General features: G+C 56.5%; 1 protein-coding gene across 2 annotated transcripts in view; it reads right to left on the bottom strand.

The window, feature by feature from the left end:
* Arhgef17 (Rho guanine nucleotide exchange factor 17) overlaps positions 1 to 17627 on the bottom strand; it is a 60311-nt gene extending 42684 nt beyond the window's left edge. Inside the window, exon 1 of one of the 2 annotated variants that reach the window (XM_040757888.1) lies at positions 14037 to 17627. In XM_040757888.1, coding sequence (XP_040613822.1) covers positions 14037 to 17198 — 3162 coding nt within the window. In that variant the 5' untranslated portion in view covers positions 17199 to 17627. The remainder of the gene's footprint in view (positions 1 to 14036) is intronic. The other variant, XM_005074009.4, reaches the window with a different exon arrangement.
* Positions 17628 to 18802: the final 1175 nt, after the last annotated feature.

Raw genomic sequence — 18802 nt, 5'->3', positions numbered from 1 at the left:
CAGCTTGAGGGGGGTTTCAAGGCCTTCCCCAAGGAGCTCACCTCATGCCCCTACCAAAACTGGCTCTAGGTCACAGTCCGTAACCCCCATGTCAAAACCCCTCTCTCCATCTCCATGGTCCTTCCTCAGGCTGGCCAGATCACCACTCTCCTCCCCTTCCAACCTGCTTTATGGCTTACCGCTGATCTCCAGACCGGCCACCAGACATTATCACATTTAATTCTCAGAGCAACCCTGTAATAGATGCAGCCATTATCCACATTCTGTGTGTACCTACGCCATATGCTGAACCACAGTGAGGTTAAGGACTCATGGTCACACAGTGCGGAAGAACAGGATTTGATTTGATTTTTTTAGACAGGGTTTCACTGTGTAGCCCTGGCTGTCCTCAAACTCAAAGATCCACCTGTCTCTGCCTCCAGAGTGCTGGGATTAAAGGTGTGCGCCACCACTGCCTGGCTGAAGATGAACAGGACGTGAAAAAGAGAAATCCCCATAGCTCTAGTCTTTCCCCTTTATTTTAGGCAGGGTCTCTAGTGCCCAGGGTGGCCTTGGACTTGAGATATAGGCCAAGTTGACCTTGAATTCCTGATCCTTCTGTTTCCACCTCTAGAGTTCTGGGATTTCAAGACTAAGTTAATAGACCCAATTTCATCCAATGCACCTAAAGAAATGGGGGCCTGGCTATGTGACAACCAGATAGGCTGCTGAGACAGTAGAGCCCATATCCTAAAGGGCCATAAGCATGCCAGCCTCTGGGCTCCGGCTTTTTCCTAGAAACCTTCATTCACTCCCAACTCTGACAAAGTGCTTCCAGATCCTAACCTAATCACCGCATGAGAGACAAGCCAAGATCCCTGGGCTTCTAAAGCTAGTGCCACTCACTGCCTGCCCCCTGAGCTGCACTGGGCGGGTTACCTGCTCTGAAAGTGTGACTGGCTGGCGACTCCTGCCTCCCCAAAGGCCTTCTCTGCAGGCGGCAGTAGTGGGTAGACACTTTCAACACTCTCACGGTGATGTCCTCACGACCAAGTGAGCTCAGGCGAGCCCTAGAGCACCTACAGGTGCTCAGTCCAGGAGCACCAAGGACAAGTGAAGTGCCCTGGCAGCCAGGCCCTCTGGAGGCCTAATGTCACAAAATGCTCCCTACCCAGAGCACCTGACTTGAGTTTTGATGGGCAGGCCTGCTTTGCTCTCTGTACCTCAATCAGGGCTTCCCTCTGCCCCCACCAAGCATTTTTTCCCACTGAGCCCAAGGCAGTTCTAGGGCGCTGCATGGGGAGAAGTGGTCCAGGGAATGAGACACACCCTTGTCTTCACGTAATCCAACGGCTGGCTTGCCTCACAGTTCTGTGCCAGGGCTCCACTAGATGAAGGGTTTTATTCTTTTTGGAAACAAAGGAATACTGGCTTTGGGTCAAGTCCAGTTATTCAGGCCTGGCCATTTAGTCTCTGAGGGACATACAGACCTCTCCAGAGCCGGGAACTTTCACAGCATCCAGACACAGCAGGGCTGCTCCATCCTAGGTCTCTGCCTTCACGGTTCTTTCTGCTCTGAGGGCCTGCTCTCCTTTGACTTGCAAGACCCTCTGGCCCTGCAAAGCAGCTCCCGCTTCCTCCAAGTCAGACTACCCTACCTTTACCTGCCTCAGCCTCCTGAATCACAGCTCTCAGACTCTAGAGGTTGGAGTCCCTTCTTGTTAACGCTATAGCCACAGGCTAACCCGGTGGACAGCAGCTAAACTGAGTTCTAATGGTTACCTAGGTTCCTAAAGTCCCTCACCTAAAGTCAATGCCAGAGTTAATTACCAGGACTGATGAGAAAAGTTAGGAGTAAGTCAGACACGGTGGCCTACACCTTTAATCCCAAGAGTAGTAGTGCGGTCAGCAGCAAGTCAGTCTATCAATCATAGCGATTGTGCTGGGCTTCCCCACGGGAACAAGGCCTCTCCCCACCGTCCAGGTTCTGGAATCTACTGCCCAGCACCCGGTCAGATGTTCAGAGGTTTGTGTACAGGGGCAAATTACTCCATATGCATCCTCCAGAAGGATGAGGCCTGTCTGTGTCATTTGCTCAAGTGATGTCTGGCTACTCCCATCTACTCCAATAATGCTGCCATCGGAGCAGGCTGGCAGGTCTGAGAATCAGGCTGGGTCTTCACTTCTGACACCTGCACAGGTTGAGGGTACAGGAGCCCGCTGGGGACCTCAAAGGAGTGTGTATAATGTGTACTTGGTGCACACATGCTGTTTATCTCTGGTTTGTTTATGTTGCATGGGGGAGGGGACCTGCTATCGAGTCACCCCTCAGTGAGGGGAATGGTTTTGGCACATGCTTGCCCTCCAGCCTGTGTCTTCCTCTGGGGCTCCTCTCTTTATGTCCAGTCCTAGCGTGGGACCTGGCACCACAGCCTAGGCCTGGACACACAGGAGATGATCTGATGACTGAGGGGAGGGGAGTACAGGGCTGCCTGGACCCAGGACTTAAACTTGAAAGACAGGGCTCAGGCCTGGGGGCCCAGAAGAAGCCAGGGCAAGAGGCCTGGGTGAGGGAGTCAGCATGAGCCTCTCTGGGCTCTTTACCCAAATATGGAAGGTTTTTTTGTCTCCATTTGAGTCACGCCGGCCATGGCCCAAGAGATCTGCTTCCCAGATATTGCAAGCAGGACTGCGCCAGCCCTGCTGGGCCTCCCCGCTCCCCTTCCTGGCTATCTCAGTACCTTCCCAACCTCCTGAGCCAGAGCTCTTTCCACCAGCAGGGAGTCCCCCACCACTCAGCTATGCAACAGAAGAGTCCCTGAGCCTACAAATACCGGAAACACGCATTCCTCCCGTGCCTGTAACCAGCCTCCCAGTGCAGGGGAGTCACTCACTACAACTGACCAAGCAACTGCTGTGTGCTAGCTAGTTCCCGGAGCTGGGAACACAGGCTGTGAACCAGGGGACGTAGCTGCCACATCCTTAGCTCGCCATGGCAATGGCAGTCCTGAGGTCAGGAAACCAATGAACACCCTAGCCTGAGCTCACAGTCAACTACCGTGGATCCAAGAAAATTCACTCCCCAGTCTGGAAATGAAGCCAACCTGGGTTATAAATCCCCCCACTCGCGGCCTCCGAGACCTGGCCAGGCATCTTACCTTCTCTAGCCCCAGGGCCTGACGGCCACCATGCCCCTACAGCCCTTGTGCCAGCTTCCACCTCTTGGTCCCCCAAAGAGTGAATAAAGGCTAGCACATATAGGGGAGCTCAGGGAAGCTTGGAGCCAAGTAGCCCCAGGGCAGGGCTCTGCTGGCTTCCTCTGGCCTCTCCACACCATTTATTTAATAAATAAATGTACACAGGAGTTCCACTGTTTACCAGGAACAGGAGGGTTTGGCATGGGCAGCCACCTGACCAGAACAGAGCACTGAGTCACTGGGTGGTCCAAGGGCTCAAACTCACATCTTCATGCCTCAGGGAATTCAACATGTGTTGCCCAGCAAGCAGATGTGCTGTAGCTGCGTGTCCTGGGACAGGGCACAAGAAATACCTAGGATAGGAAGCTCAGGGGCACGGTCCTATGCAGGGACTCTTCAGGGACCTTTCCCCTTCCAGGAGCAGGGAGACATAGAGAACAAGATGGAGGGACCAGAGTGGGCGAAGGATGGGGTCCAGTGGGGAGAAGCCCCAGGAGAGAGACGGCCTGTGTGAACGAGGAAAGAAGCAGACGCCCGGGAGGCTGCAGAGCCCCAGTAATGATGTAGGTAGGACAAGAAGGTACTGGGGTTAGTTTCACCTCCCCCCTCCTCCTTTCCCTCCTCCTCCTCCTCCTTTCCCTCTTCCTCTTCTTCCTCCTCCTCTCCTCCCTCCTCCTCCAGCTTTGGGGCCAGGCCCTGGACTATTTTTAGATGGGGCTGAATTTAGCCATTCCCTCGGAAATTCCGCACCCGCCCCAGGCAACGCCCCCGCTGGCCTAGGGGAAGAGGCCTGGAAGTGGCTGGTCCAGGCGAGGTGGAGGGGAGGGGAGGGGAGGGAGGGGAGGGGGAGGGGAGGGCCATCTGGCAGGGGTCTCAGCATCTTATGGGGAGCCAGGCTCAGTCAAACACAGAATCGAAGTCATTCTTCTGTCTTTACTCTCCACCCAGCTTTTCCCCAAGGCCTCCTCAGGGCCACAGTACAGCACTACTGGGGTTGGGGGGGTCTTAGCTCTGACCTCAGGTCCCACCATGGATACTGCAGCCGGGCTGCCCACTAATCCCCACACTGCTTGCTCTACTCGCACCTCCTGGGAGCCTGAATATTAAGAACTGCAGCCGAGATTTCCACTTTAAAGATGGGAAAACTGAGGCTGGGTGACTTGGCCTGGACCAGAGCCAACAGGGCAAGTCAGCCTGCCCACCAAACACACTCCCTTCATCAGGCCTGTTCCAAAAGAGCCAACTGGGGCTGTAGCCTGGCTGTTCGCTGGGGACCCCTTTGAGGAGCAGGGCACTTCCACCCAGCAGGGAGCCGGAAGCTGGATAAGGGCCTCTGGACTGGACTCAGAGTCTCACCCTTCCAGAACGCAGAGACAAGCTCTGCCTGGGACAAGGGGCATAGCTCATCCTGCATCTTGCCCCACTGCCACCTTTTTGACTCAGGTGAAGAAAGGAAGGCGTCCCACTCCCTCATCCCAGCTTCTCTCAGAGCCTCTAAGTCGAAACTCAAACCCTCAGGTTGGCCCTCCAAATTCTCTCTGCACACAGTCCTCTTTTGGTTGTCACACCCTGCCCCTCCTGCAGTCTGAACCTCACAGGGCACCGTCACAAAGCATCAATGGGTGCAGAGTTGGCAGTGCCTCCCTTCAGTTCCCCACCCTCCGTAGCTCCTACTGCCTAGAGGTGGACTCGGCATCCAAGGCCTTCAAGGTGGCTCTGCATGTACAGTCTCCCTGTGCTGGTCACACGAGACCTCTGTCCTCCATTGGCATCGGACACATACAATGGCTTTCTTTTCCTGCCCTGGCTAGGACCAATTCCTTCAGATGCCAGCAAACCCTATCACTTCCCCTTCAGAGCTCTCGGTGACTGACTCCCCTCACTCCCTGCAACCCATAGGCTGACTTAAGCAATGGTGAGATCCCCAGGGAGGACTCCCTGAGTCTACTTCACAGGGTACCAGGAGTTTGGCTTTCTTAGTAGAGCAGGGTCAGGGGGTGGTAAGAAGACAAGGCTGGTGTCTAGTTTTTCCATGCGGACGGCCCTGGCACCCAACGCCTTAGTCCTCCTTTTCTTCCTTCTGGCCTCCTGGTCTGCCAAGGCATTGGCGTCTCAACACACGCACTCAGGGGGACAACCTCGTACCAGAACCATCATCAAAACGAGCAGCCAAGAAAGACGGGATTTCGAGGGACTTTTATTAGGGGGGGAGGGTCCATCTCCTCTTTCCCTCCCTTCCACATCTGTTCCTTAACCTCCAGTGCCCCGTCCTGGGAAAGAACTGAATGTTTGTCCAGAGGTGGGGGGACGGGGTCTCAGCGGTCCCACGAGGCCCAGTTCTGGGGCTGGCTGGCAGCCAGGAGCACGGCCTCCTTCTCTCCTGCTCCACAGTGCTGCAAAGAGCAGGGCCTGTCACCCCCTGGGAACCAATAAACAGGAAACCGACACCAACCTTGCACTTGCTCCCTTGCCTCTGTCCTCCCGCCCCCCAACCCCCCACCCCAGACCTGTCTGCCTCTCCCTGCCCCCAGAATCTCAAGACAAAGGATGTCAATCTCAACCCAAGCAACAGCACCATGTTAAAAGGCCTGGGTTCTTGGGGGGAAGTGGTGGTGGTCAGAATGCTTCATGCTGTCACCACACGGTCCCAGCCTGAGAGTCACAACTCAAAGCACACACCAAGTGGCCACATTTTCGAGAGCTGTCTACCCCCGGCGTCTGGGCTGAAGGGTTTGTGAACATTATCTTTTTGTCCTCATAATTCCTCAGTAACTCCATCTTACAGAGCAGGAAACAGAGACTCACAGTTGAGGGCCAATGTCAAACATTAACATTGTTAAATATCGCCCAGCAAGCAAGGCAAAGTTGGCCCACCAGGCACACGGGCTCTGGGCCCAGAAAAGGAAGCCGGGGGTCCAAGCCCCTGGGGCCTGCAGCTCTGACCCAGAGAGGGCTTTGGCTCTGTGCTGCCTCCCACACTTTGCTCAGCCATCCCAGGCAAACTGACGTTGGGAATGGTGGGAACAAAAGAGGGAGAGCCAGAGAGAAGAGGCAGGCCGGTCCTTCTCCCTCCTCCCCAACTCCGAAAGTCCAGGCTACTGAGCCACGTGGTCTCCCACTAGAGCTTCGTCCCTGCTTCAAGGCTGAGCGGCACAATCTCAGACTCATCCTAGCATCTCAGACAAGAAGGGAGGGGTTAGGATTGTTTTTTTAATTATGTTTATTTGGACGGTGATGGCAAATGCCTTTAATCCCAGCACTTGGGAGGCAGAGACAGGCGGATCTCTGTGAGTTCAAGGCCAGCCGGGTGTACGGAGTGAGTTCTAGGACATCCAGGACTGTTACACAGAGAAACCCCATCTCAAAAAACAAACAAACAAACAATTACGTTTATGTATTTGTGTATCTGTGCACACCCATGACACACAGCACCTATAAAGGCCAGGGGACAGGTAAGCTATGGGAGTTGGTTCTCTTCTTCTACAATGTGAGCTCTAGGGTTCAGGCTGTCAACCTGGTGGTAAGCACCATTTACCTGCTGAGCCACCCTGCCAGTCTGGTGGAACTAACATTTCTTGGGCATTACTAAGCAGCAAACCCCTACACTTAGTCTTAGCAATAAGACATTGTGGAGTGGACCTTGCCCCCTTTTGTACACAGGGAGAATTTTGAAGTGCCTGTCTTGAGTCCCACCACAAGCTGGCTCCCAGGATGAAGCCAAGGTCTCCAGCATGTAGCTCCCATCTTTTCATCTGCCTCCCATCTCCTAGCTCTGCCCCTGGTGACAACAGTCTGGTCCAGACATGCTCCTTCCCAAGGCTCCCACTTTCCCTGCTTCCCCCAGCCAACTGTCCCCCTTGGTCGATGTTTCACTTCAATATCTAATCAGCAAACCTCAGGCTAGCCACCTCTAGAAGCCAAGCCTAGTCCCAAAGGACTTGCTGATACATTTGTCCCTGCCCTTCCAGGCCTGGGCTCAGTCTTCCTTTGAACCCAACCTACCTCAGGGACTAGGACTCCCTGGCTCCAAACCTTCCCTGTGTGCCCCCACTGGCCAGCAAATGTTCAGCGTGGAGTGCTACGTGGATAGGTATCAAAGAAGCATGGAACGAAGTGAAGGCACAATTAAATGCAACAGGCCTGAGACATCCCTAGGGTGAACATCTACAGAGGGCCTCAGAGCTCAGAAGCTGACAGCCTGGTCCTTATTTAACTGTGAGGTAGACGAAATAATAGTCCCCCGAAGATGTTATGTCCCTATCCCTAGAACTTGGAGAATGTGGTGTCTTACCAGGCAAGAGGAACTTTGCAAGTGCCATTAAGGGTCCTGGATCAGCCGGGTGGGCCAATTCAATCACAGAGAGTTCTTAAGGAGAAAGGCAGGGGTCTGGGTGAGAGAGATTTGAAGATGCCGTGCTGCTGGCCCTAAAACTGAGGAAGAGGTCACAGGCTGTGGAGAACTGGCACCCACCATTAACTGGAAAAGGTAAGGGAACTGATTTTCCCCTAAACCCAAGAAGGAAAGCAACAGTGTTAGCACCTGGATTTTAGCTCAGTGAATCCTGTATCAGGCTTCCATCTCAGGAGCTGTAGCATGTTGTCTGATGTCACTGACCTATAAAAGTCTGTTACTGTAGCAATGGGAATGGATACCCCATCCCACAGCTGCCTCTGAGTCTTCCCCTCCTCAAGTCCCTCTGCAGTGCCCCCCCACTCCATGCCCAGGGATGGTTTTAAAAGTCTGCTGCTTTGGGCTGGAGAGACAGCTCAGTGGTTAAGGGCACGTGTTGCTCTTGCAGAGGACCAGGTTCAGTTCCAAGCACCCATATGGTGGCTCACAACAATCCCTAACTTCAATTCCAGTGGACACTACTGACTTCTTTGGGCATCAGATGTGCATGTGGGGCACATGCATACATGCAAACAAACACTCATACACATAAAATAAAAATTTAAACCCTTAATAAAAAAGTCTGTTTTCCCCAAGCTGAGTTAGATGTTTTAATGGCCCGTGCACAGAAACATCCCAATTTGGGGGACAAGCTTCCTCAGAGAAAGCCCCATGGCCTGCCCCAGGTATGAGAAAAGACCCTTTCTTTTTGTGGCGGGGAAGTGAAAGTAGCAGCTAGTGAGGGGAGCAGACCTCAGCAGCCTAGGACCCAGCCTGCTAGCCCTGCCTAGTCTGCAAGAGATTCTCTGGCCCAGAATAGCTGCTATAGCCCCAGCAGCCCAGGTGGGAGGCTTCATCTTGGGGCTCAAGGCCACGAAGGCACTTGTGGCTCCAAGGGAACGGAACTCTTTAAGGCCTCACGAGAGGGACTTGGTGAGGCTCAGCTGCACCCCTGGCCTCCTGTGTCCCTGGGCAGACCTCCCTGTGCTCTGCCAGGTCACCTCTAGTGAGCCCTACAGTTACTGGAGGGCCATCTGGGGGTTCAAACAGCCTGCTCATCATGAACCCGGGCTCAGAGCCCAGCAGCCTGGCACTGTCCTCCTGCCTCTGTCCACTCCTTGGAGGCCCCAAAGGCCTGGGAGGTGGTGGGGGAATCAACTCCTGTTGGGGAGGATATCGTCTCTGATTAGCCTGTGCTTCCCAGAGGGCCAGGGCCCCCATTTCAGGGCCTGCCAGCAAGGCGCCAAGCTTCCTGGGCACATTTCCCAAGGAGTGTGCCAGGGTTACGAGTCTTTCTGGGAAACACAGACTCCCCCTTCCCCTGGACTGCCACCACCATCTCTGCCAACTTGACTCACTGGGAATTCTGGGACCAGTGTATGACCTGGAGACAGAACACCTAGGGCCAGATTACTCGTGAGCCACAGGGCCCTGGGCAAACTCTGCTGGCTCCAAGCCTGCTTCTTTGCCTCGCCAAGCCTAAGAGGAGATGGGACGCCAGGGCTGCTGCGGCACAAGCTCCAGGAGACACAGGTTAGAGCTGGGAAGGGGTCACAGTGGCTACATAGGAAACACTGGGGCCCAAGGTGCTCCTCTCTACCCTTTTTGAGCTAAGCCACCTCCCCCAACACACACAGGGCAGCAGACACTCTGTCATTCACCCTCCTCCATGACCCCTCTCCCACTTAGTCAGCTGCTGGAGTAGGGGGTAGTGGCGTCTTTTTCTTTCTTTGAAACAGGGTCTTACTATATAGCCCTGTCTAGCTAGGACTCACTATGTAGACCAGGCTGCCCTTGAACTCACAGAGATCTGTGCCTCCCAAGTGCTGGCATAAAAGGTGTGTGCCACCACATCCAGCAGGTAGTAGGCCTTTCTCACATGGGTACTAGATGTCTAGACTCCTTGGGCTTCAGGTGACACACCCCCCTCCACATCTCTGCCGGCTGGCTTCACAAGTCCCACACAGCAGCTTGGGTCATTATTTTTCTCAGAGCCCCGACAGTGCCTAGCTCTCACTTCAGGTAGATGCCAAGTCCTCCCACCGGCCTACAAGACCTACCTTTCACTCGCTGACCTCTGACCTCCTGCCACACAGCTCTACCCCACTATCCATTCCTCTCACCCCAGGGCCTTTGCCTTTGCCCTTCCTTTCTTCCTGCTACCTGCCTCTCCCTCACTTCTTCTGGGCACCACCGCCGCCTCTCACAGGCCTCTCCAGACCCCATGATCTAAAATAGTACCCAGGCCTGTCATCTTAACTCTTTTACCCTGTTCCATTTTCTCCCCCGAACCTTCTGTTCCCTGACAGTGTCCTCCTTTGCAGACACGTGTCTTCACCAGTCTGGAAGGTCCTTAAGAGCGGCCTCTGAGCTGCTGTCTTTCCACTCTAGAGTGCTGCCTGACCCAGCGACCGGTTACTTGGGAAGTCATCTGTTCGGTGCATGGATGTTAAAAATCAAACTTTTACTGCAACAGCCTGCCTGGGAAGGCTTCCTCCCAGCCTCTGCTCAGGGGATGCCCTCCCCGAAGCCCTGCCTCTCTCCCAGCTTTCCAGGCCTCCATGCAGGCTGAGGGTCGGGACCTCCAGGAAGCCTCCCCTGCCAGTCTGCAGACTTAACATTCTAAGCTCCTTCAAGACCATACTCAGATGAGTGTCCCAGCTCCCAGGCCTCGCAGGGATGGATGGCGCCACCCACTGCTGCGCACCATGTGCAGCCCTAACAATCAGATGGGAGGGAAGCAGGAGGGATAAGTCCCTACATTGGAGAGGGGGCTGGGGACAGGATTAGCTGCAATGTCTCAAATCCAGCTGGTCCCGGAAATGTTGGGCTGGAAAATGTCACACTCAGCTCTGGTCCCTCCCCCAACTGTTCCCTGATGGGTGGACTCATTCCTGGAGAGCACCCCCTCCCCCAATACCACAGGGTCCCAGGAAAGAAGGGGACAACCCTTCTGCCTGTCCTCCCCCATCCCACCCTCCTGCTGGGTGACAAGACATTAATTACAGATATTCGGTACTGCTCAGAATTCCAAATGTCCTAACCACTTCATCCCCTCCCCACAGAAGCAGTTTCCATGGGGGTGGGGGTGGGGGTAACACAGAAAAGAGCCAAGGAGGGGCAGGAGGGAAACTTGCCTCCGCCAGTCCCTGCCAAGGGGAGCCAGCCAGACAAAAGCGGTGGGGATAGCTGCAGCCCAGGCCCGCAGAAGGAAGCGGGGCAGCTGGGCAGGCTTCGTGGGGTGCCAGGGCTGCTGGTGAGTGGGAGAGGAAGGCCAGCAGTTCTAGGGCGTGGGTCCAGCTCTGCCTAGCCTTATTGTGTGACCTTGGGCTCAGCATTTTCCTCTTCTGGGCCTCAGAGTTCTTCCTAACCCACACTAGGCACGAGTGAATTAAACACCACCACGAACACCCTCAGGCTGTTAAAGTGCAACTTGTAAGTGATGCCTCAACTGTCCCTGGCTTATGGCCCTTCTCAGTGGGCAGGCCAGTCTCACTTGCAAACTGGCTACAGCCCCTTGATCCCTTTTCTTTAAGACACTGATAAACTAGGATGCAGGGTGACTCCAACAGTAAGATATCTATTCTTTCCCATGACAAGACATCATCCGCGTCTGCCATAAAAAACTGAGACAGAATGAACAACAGCCACCCTTACAGCTATTTAAATGTCAAAGTCTCATGAATTTAGCCATCTACAATTCTCAGAGACAAATCACTTCCTGTTTCTGGGCTACAGATGGTACAAATGTCAAGGGGCAGGGGAAAAAAACTATATAAGATTACTCGGAAGCCCCGTAGAGGAATGCCTTGGTGTGTAGGATGGTCTGTGGACAACATAAAGGCAGCTATGAACCTAACGGGAAAAAAACCAGAGGGCTGGGGTAAGGAGAAAGGCCCATGCAGCACAGCCTTGGTGACCACGAGGTGAGCTGCCGCTCACTCACAGTACACAGAGAGCAGACTCTCTCTCCCTTCGAGGCACACTGACTCCCTGCTCCATTCCCTCAGACAGACTGCAGAATGAACCCCTCTCACAGAACCTCAAAGATCAGGCTGCCCAATTCCCCAATGCAAAGATGACTGTCCGGGTCTACATAGAGTCAGTCAGAGGCTAAGCAGTGCCTGGGACCCCTGAGACCCCTGGGACTCCTGGGACCTAAGCTTTCTGCCTCTTCAGATGTGCAGAGACACAAGGAACGACTTGAATGCCACGGACTCCCCTCTACTCAAGATCAAGTTGGGCTTCCCTGAGACCCCCATTCTCTCCTCTTACACTGGGTTTTGCTCCGCAAGCAGAACATGACAAACCCTCTCTCGTCTCCTCTTTACTCTGAAGGCCAGGCCACACCACCTCCACCCACAGTTCAGGGATTGATCGTGACTAGAGCCCCAAGCCTGAGACAAGGGAACATTGTCTGCTCAAGAGAAGCCAGCAGGAAGGGGGGAGTGGACAGATGCTCCCCATCTTTCTGAAGCCAGAAGGGAAGGGAAAGCAAGAAGAAATTCAAGGTAGCAGATGGAAGAACTTCCAGGCTTAATGAGGGGGTGGGGAGTGAGGCACAGCAGATGTTTCCTGAGCTTGGTGAAGTCCACAGGTGACACTGAGACCTGTGCTTCCACAGTGGTGGGGGAGGAGGAAGCCAAGCCTGGTCACAGAGAAGCAGCAGAGGCAGCAGAGCCTGTTCCGTCCTCTCTCCTGCCCCAGGGAGGGAACGGTCACACCCACCTACAGAGCCTTCTGGGCAGAGCCCATTATCTGCATTTTACAGAAAGGGAGAGCAGTCCACACACAGGGATGGGGCAGGTCCTGGGGATCTCCAGTCTGGCTCGTCTAATTACAGGCTCAGCCTTCTCTCTTCTAAGGGTGAGAGGGGACATCCAGCTGGGCCTGGAGACGTGGGAGGAGCTGAAATGTCAGAGGAGCCTCTTTCAGGGACAGGAGAAGCCTGTATGAGAGGACTGTTCCCTATCACAGCTCCCGGGAATGTGAAGGGGGGGCAACAGAAGCCAGTCCTAGGAAACCTTCCTCTGCCTGCCCGCTAGGCTCCCTAACTCCCTGGGTGCCTCTCAACTCTCACTATACTTTCATAGGAAACCATTACCTGGAAAAGGAAGCTGGGACTCCCTTCCCCCATCCTCCAAGCATAGAACTGGCTCTGGTGCTCAGGCTTCCCTAATGGGGTCTCAGAAGAAAAGCCAGGCCCAAAGGTCCCCTCTGCCCACTCTCTGTCTGTCCATCCTGGCGGCCTCCATCAGGAAGAGCAGAGCCATGACAGAGGAAAAAAAAAAAGGAGGGGAGAGAAAGAGAGACAGGGAGTTGGAGGGGCCCTTAAGAGCTCTGGGAAGCCAAGTGACCAAATTAGTCCAGGGTGTAGGGTTTCCCAGCTTCTGAAGTCAGCAACACACAGTGGTAGCTGAGGCAGGCCGCAGTTGACATAACCCCAGGCCATCCCTGAGCTCAGCTTCCAGCCCAAAGCTGCAAATCAAGTTGCAAGGCTCCCGTGCCAGGGTAGATGTTGCCTAGAGCCAGTGTGAATCCGTAGCCAAAACTTAGGTCTAGCTGAGGCAAGAGAAGTGAGAGCTTTGTGGACGGTGGAAACAAGACCCTGAGGCCTGGGATCAACAGGAAAGGGGTGGCGAGGTGAATGGGGCAGACAGGCAGGATGAGGAACCCGGGCACCCACTCACCCAGGCAACCCTGTCTACAAGAACCAGAACTGCTCTCAATCCCTCTGAGGGGGCTTCGCTGCTGAGCCTCAGCCGAAACCTGCCGATCACCACACTTCCCTAACTACTCTAGCTCGAAGCGCCTCTAACTGAAGGAGGGTGTGTTGGCGTTGGTCCCATATACTACCCAAACTCACAAAGCATCTCCCAGTTCTGAGTAGCACCTGCGTGGAAAGTGCTTCATCCACACCCCTCAAACCCAGTTTTAGATAGGGAGGTTAAGTCACAAGAAAGGCCAGAAAACTAGAGCAAGACCGGAGATGGAATCCCTGATACCGGCTGCTGTTCCACAAAGTGAGGCCAGCGCCCCTCTAAGTCCCCCAGGCCTCGGAACAGACGTAAAGGCAAGAGCTTGTTAACTGTGACCTGAAATGAGATCGTTGAAGAGCTGGGCACCGAGGCCGCAGCCTTGGCGGAACGTCATCACCCTCTCCCAGACTTCCAGTGTGTTTACAACAAAGAACCATGGGAGGCTCAAGTCCTGAGAAACATTCCAAGGACCACTGCAGTCACCACCAGAACACCCTGAGGCAGACGGACCCTTTGACACTAGCAGCATCCTGAAGTGTCTTTAGAACCCGGATTAACAGAAGCCCAGTGACAGCCATTAACATTACTCCAGGATAGATAAGCACCTCTGGGCCTGGCATCTGCCCACTGAGTACACACAAAAGCTCCTGTCAAGTTGGTGGCCATGGCTCTCCTGTGCCCTCCTCCAAATCTTCTCTCCAAAAGACTTACCACTTGCGGCTTGCTAAAGCCTTTGTTCACTGGGGCAGGCTCATCTGGGACCCTGGCAGCTCCCGGGGGCTTAGTCTCAGCAGAGGGCGGTGTAGGGGAAGGCAAGCAGGGTAGGTCCACAGGACCTGGGGCAGGAACATCACCAGAGCCAAGGGTCAGCATGTACTGCTTCGTGACGTCTTCAAGTGATGGTGCCTGCAGTGTGGGATGAGCTCCAGTGGGGAAGTCCACAGGCTCTGGCACAGCCACGGGGGGTCCTACAGAAGTCCCTGGCTCAGGCACCACAATAGGCGTGAAGGTAGCAGGCACGCTGGCATGGCGAACATGTTTGGAGGAAGACCGGGCCTGTGTCAGGCTACCATTTTGGTCTTGGATGTCCTCCGTTCTCCGAAGTTCCTGGTGACTGCTCCGGGCTGGGCGCTTCTTGGAACCTCGGCGGGTGAGCCGAGGGGAGAGAACATTGGCAAGATGGAAGTCCTGGTGGGCCGCGGAGGTGGCAGGTGGGGCAGGTAGGGCCCTCTCTGACTGTGTCCTACCCCTGGCAGGACCAGGGTCTTCGGTCTCTGCCCGAGGCTCTGCAAGGATAGGTTCACTGCTGGATGGAGGTAGCACGGGCTCCACTTCTCGAATGGGCTCCCCTCCTGGGCCCTCAAATTCAGGCCCAGCCAACCCCCCACGGCGACTTGGGTCACTCAGAGATTTCTTCTTAGGGGTCTTGCCAGCAATCCTGTCTTCTCCCATGCGCCCCAAGGCACCAGGCCCCTGAACAATACTCTGAAGGACTTCCTGATAGTCCTTGTTCTCTTCACTAACCACAGACCAGTCACTGTGGCCACTGGTCAGGCCCTCATCCGTAGTTGGGGTTGCTGGAAGCCCTGTCTTAGAGCTCAGTGAGCCCAGAAGGTTGCTGTCTACAGAGAACCCAGAGGGCTCCTCAGAGGTGGCCGCCCGGTGACACTGTGGAATAGGGTCACTCAGGGATCTGTAGGCCTCACTTGCCTCTCCGTTGCTTAGTTCAGTTCCACTAGGGCCTGAGGGTGGGAGTTTGCGTCTCCTGCGGAGAGCACCTGGTGTTGAAGGGGTCTCGGGAGACACAAGGGCCCTCCCACCCAGACCGTCTTCTGCCCCAACCCCACGGAGGTGGTTAGTCTGAGCTGAGGTTGAGGAACGAGGTCGCCATACCCCTGAAGGATCTAGGCTGCAAAAGGCAGCACCAAGAGGCTCAGGGTCTGCGCCAATGCCCTCATCTGTCAGGCTGGACTCAGGGCCAGAGAGCTCCTCCTGAGACCGCTGCCCTTGGGTCATGTCACCTGCTACACCAGGGCTTCTAGGTCGGACATCACTTCCTTCATCCTGCTGTGCACCCATACGCTGGATCTTCTCAAAAACCTGACGGGCCTCCTGCACATACTGATCCTGGACCACGAGCGGCAACGGATCCTCCTCTGCCCCAGAGCCTGCCAGTAGGAGCTCGGAGGAGCTGGGCTTCAACACACTGGTGCGGAGCAGGCGTCGAGCCATGGGCTTCTCCGAGCAGCTGAATGACTTTGCCCTGCGCAGGGTGGCTGTCAGGTCCTTGAGGGTGGGTCTAGTAGTGGGTGATGCTGGACTTTGAGGCGGCATGGACTCGAGTTGCTCCACTGGGCTACGTGCTGATGGTGAGTCTCTGTCATCGAGGGGACTGTTCCCAGGGCCCCCACTGGGCTTTCGAACCCTCAGCTCTGAAAGGTCTGAGCGCAGAAAACTGAGCAGCGTCAGGGTCTCGGAGGCGATATCTGGATTCGATAGTGACTTGCGCTGTCGGTTCTTGTCTAGCTCCAATCCCCCATCCCTCAGTGGCCTGGTGGTGCCTACAGGTCCCTTAGTGCGGGACCTAGTCTGGGGTCGCAGAAGGAGGCCTTCTGTACCAAAACTTGGGGAGCGATACACACCCCAGCTCACAGAACTGCGGCTAGACCACAGTTCATCATCCTTGAGGGTCTCAGTGCTAGAATAGCGACTGCTACCTCGGGAGCCAGCAGGACTGGCCAGGTACGCAGGAAAGCTTACTTTAGCCACACGGAAAGGAGCCCCCGCAGTGTCGGACATAGGCCTTAAGCTCTCTTGGGGACCTGGGACGCAGGGCTGCGTGCCAGTACCCCACTCCCGGAGTCCCTCCTCCACAGAGGTTCTTGGAGATGTTGAAGGCTCGGGGCTCCTGACACCCCGTGCTGATCCCAAGCCGCCCGAATTTAGCTCGTCACTGTCCTGGCTGCAGCCATGAACCAACAGAGCGCTTCCGGACCTCAACCCTCTCCCTCGCCAGCGACGGCCATCCTCACCGTCTGGGTCCTCGTCACTGCCCGAAAAGTGGCTGCCGATGTAGGCCGGACTCTGCGGCCCAAGCTGTGGCTGCGGTCCCTCCTCTTCCTCCTCGCTGGAACTAGCAGCCCGGCTGCAGCTGACAGGATAGGAGGAGGTAATGGAGGAGGAGGAGGCCCGGGCCCCGGCCTGCGGTTGGGAAAAGCTATGCCAAGAATGTAAACCATCCGCCGGACGCTGCGCCCGCTCCTGTTGCTGCTGCTGCCGACGTCGCCTCCCCTCGATCCCCGGCCCGGACAGCGGCCGCGCCGAACGCAAACCAGCCAGAGGGAAGCACGTTCGAGGAGGTGGAGTCGGAGGCTGCCGGGGCTCGCGAGCTGGGGGCTCCCAAGAAGCTCCGTCGGGGCTGATCGTCCCCAGGGCCTCAGAGTCCACACTGGGTCGCCTGGAGCTCGGGCCGCCGAAGAGTTTGCGCATCTCGGTGACGCTGGGCCAGGCCCCACGCTCAGTGCCTTCAGCTGCTTCTTCTGTGGTGCCGGGGGAGCAGCCCTCGTCCCGGGCACCAGCGGAGTCGTCGTCCGAACGCGCCGCGTCGAAGCGCCGGGAGAGCTGGCGCACCGATGGCGAGAGGCTGCGGAGCGGGCGCGGCTGCGCGGGGGCGGCCGGGGGCCCCGACGCCAGCTTGGACACGCGCCGGGAGGGCTGGCCCGGGACTGCCGCGGCTGGCCGGCACGAAGCTCGGCGCCGCAATCCAGGGGTGTCCACGTTCTCCTCCCTCGGCCCGGGTCCGCCGCTCCAGCGCTCCAGCAGTTTGAACGAGACGCTGCGATAAAGTGGGGGCCGAGGTGATCCGTCCGCCATGGTGGTGGCAGTCACTCCGGGGGGGCTGGCCTCGGGGCGCCGCGGCCAACGCCCCCTGCACCCCCGCTCGGAGGGCGCGCAGTGGTCGCGGTTCGAGAGACTGGATTCTGCACCCGCAGCGTGCGGCGGCTGGGGAGGAGGGTGCGGAGACCTGAGCAGAGGTTTATCAGTCGAGGATCAAGTTTCTGTGGCTGCGGGCAGCAGCGACTTCATCCTGGGCGGCCCCTCTCGCCCCAGCGGCGACCCCAGGCCCAGCCTTAGCCTCTGCGGGGACGGCCAGGGGCATCGCGGCCCGGCCGGAGAGGGGCCAAGGCTTGGTTCCTGCACCTAAAGTCCGCCTGCGAAGCCCGGCTGCCGGCCTGCCTCCCCTCGAGCTCCCGCTCCAGGTCCCTCTCCCTCCCCCTAGGCTGCTCGCTCTCTGCACCCTTTTGTTGCAAATAAACTTTGAGGCAGAGGAAAGGGGGCGGGGGGCGGGGCCTGGCGCCTAAAAGAGGGGTGGGCTCCGGGAGCGCGCCAGGCTGGGAACGCCGTGGGGGAGGGAATCGGGGAGGAGCCGAAGGAGAAACTAGAAACTTGAACATTTGTAGACCGAAACGACCCTCTAGAGGAGTCCGTCGGGAAAGCTGCAGGCTGATCTTCCCCGGGGACTCGTTTAGATACCGAGGGCTCAGAGAGTGCACAACTCCGCAGAACGCAGCACCGCGGCTCAGCCTCTTTCACGCGGGAACCTCGGCCGGAGGGGCTCCAACATGGCAACCCAAGACCCACAAAACCGTGGTACACACCGATACCCAAGTACACGCAGAAACTCTCCTGGCCGGAAAAGAGGTGGGACCCAGAGTGACGTGGGCGGGGCAGGCCCACCCGAGCGCTTGCGGCTCCCCACCTTGCTCAGACCACGCCTCTCGCCCATCCTTCGGCGGCGAATCCCGCTGCACCACGCCCATGTTCCGCCCCTTACTCAAACGCTCCACCTATATCCCACCTCCCTGTGGTCTGTCCATCGCCGACGGTCCCTGAACCCACCCAGTGCTGCACTAGAAGTCCCACCTCTCAGGGGTATTACACACAACTCCCCTCTCCATTTCCACAGCTGCCACGCCTCCACCTACTCTCTAGGTCCTGGCGGCCTCTAATCTCTACACCCGGCTTCTCCCTTCTCCCAGCGGTCTGGGTACGTGGTTCTTGCGCCCTCTGCGGGCCAGATTCTCCGCTTCCTCCGAGCTTTGTAGAGATAAAACCCCATCCACCCACAACCAACCATGGAAGAGTTAGGAATGTTTCACTTGCTTTCAGGCGTTTCCTACCCCCTTACTTTGCCAAGCACTCTGTCCTTTCTTTGGCCTCTCGCACAAAATGAGGTCGGGCAGGCACGCCCTCAACTTCTAACGCCAAACCTATACTCCTACCTGCGGCTGCTCCACCCTCCAGACCAGGAAGGTGTGGGTCTCTGCTGCAACAATGATCTACTCTTGAACTCCCCTCCCGCCTCTGCCGCCGTCCGGCAAGTCTAAAATTGTTCTGGTTACTGGGGCGTCAACTTCTTCCCACCCTTACCTGCTTCTGTTAGGTCCCTCTTTGCCCGGACGGTTTAAATGTAGGAC

This window comes from Mesocricetus auratus, unplaced genomic scaffold, assembly GCF_017639785.1.
Source record: "Mesocricetus auratus isolate SY011 unplaced genomic scaffold, BCM_Maur_2.0 Super-Scaffold_4256, whole genome shotgun sequence".
Lineage (NCBI taxonomy): Eukaryota > Metazoa > Chordata > Mammalia > Rodentia > Cricetidae > Mesocricetus > Mesocricetus auratus.
Note: the sequence above shows the minus strand (reverse complement) of the source record. Positions and strands in the feature narration are given on the sequence as shown.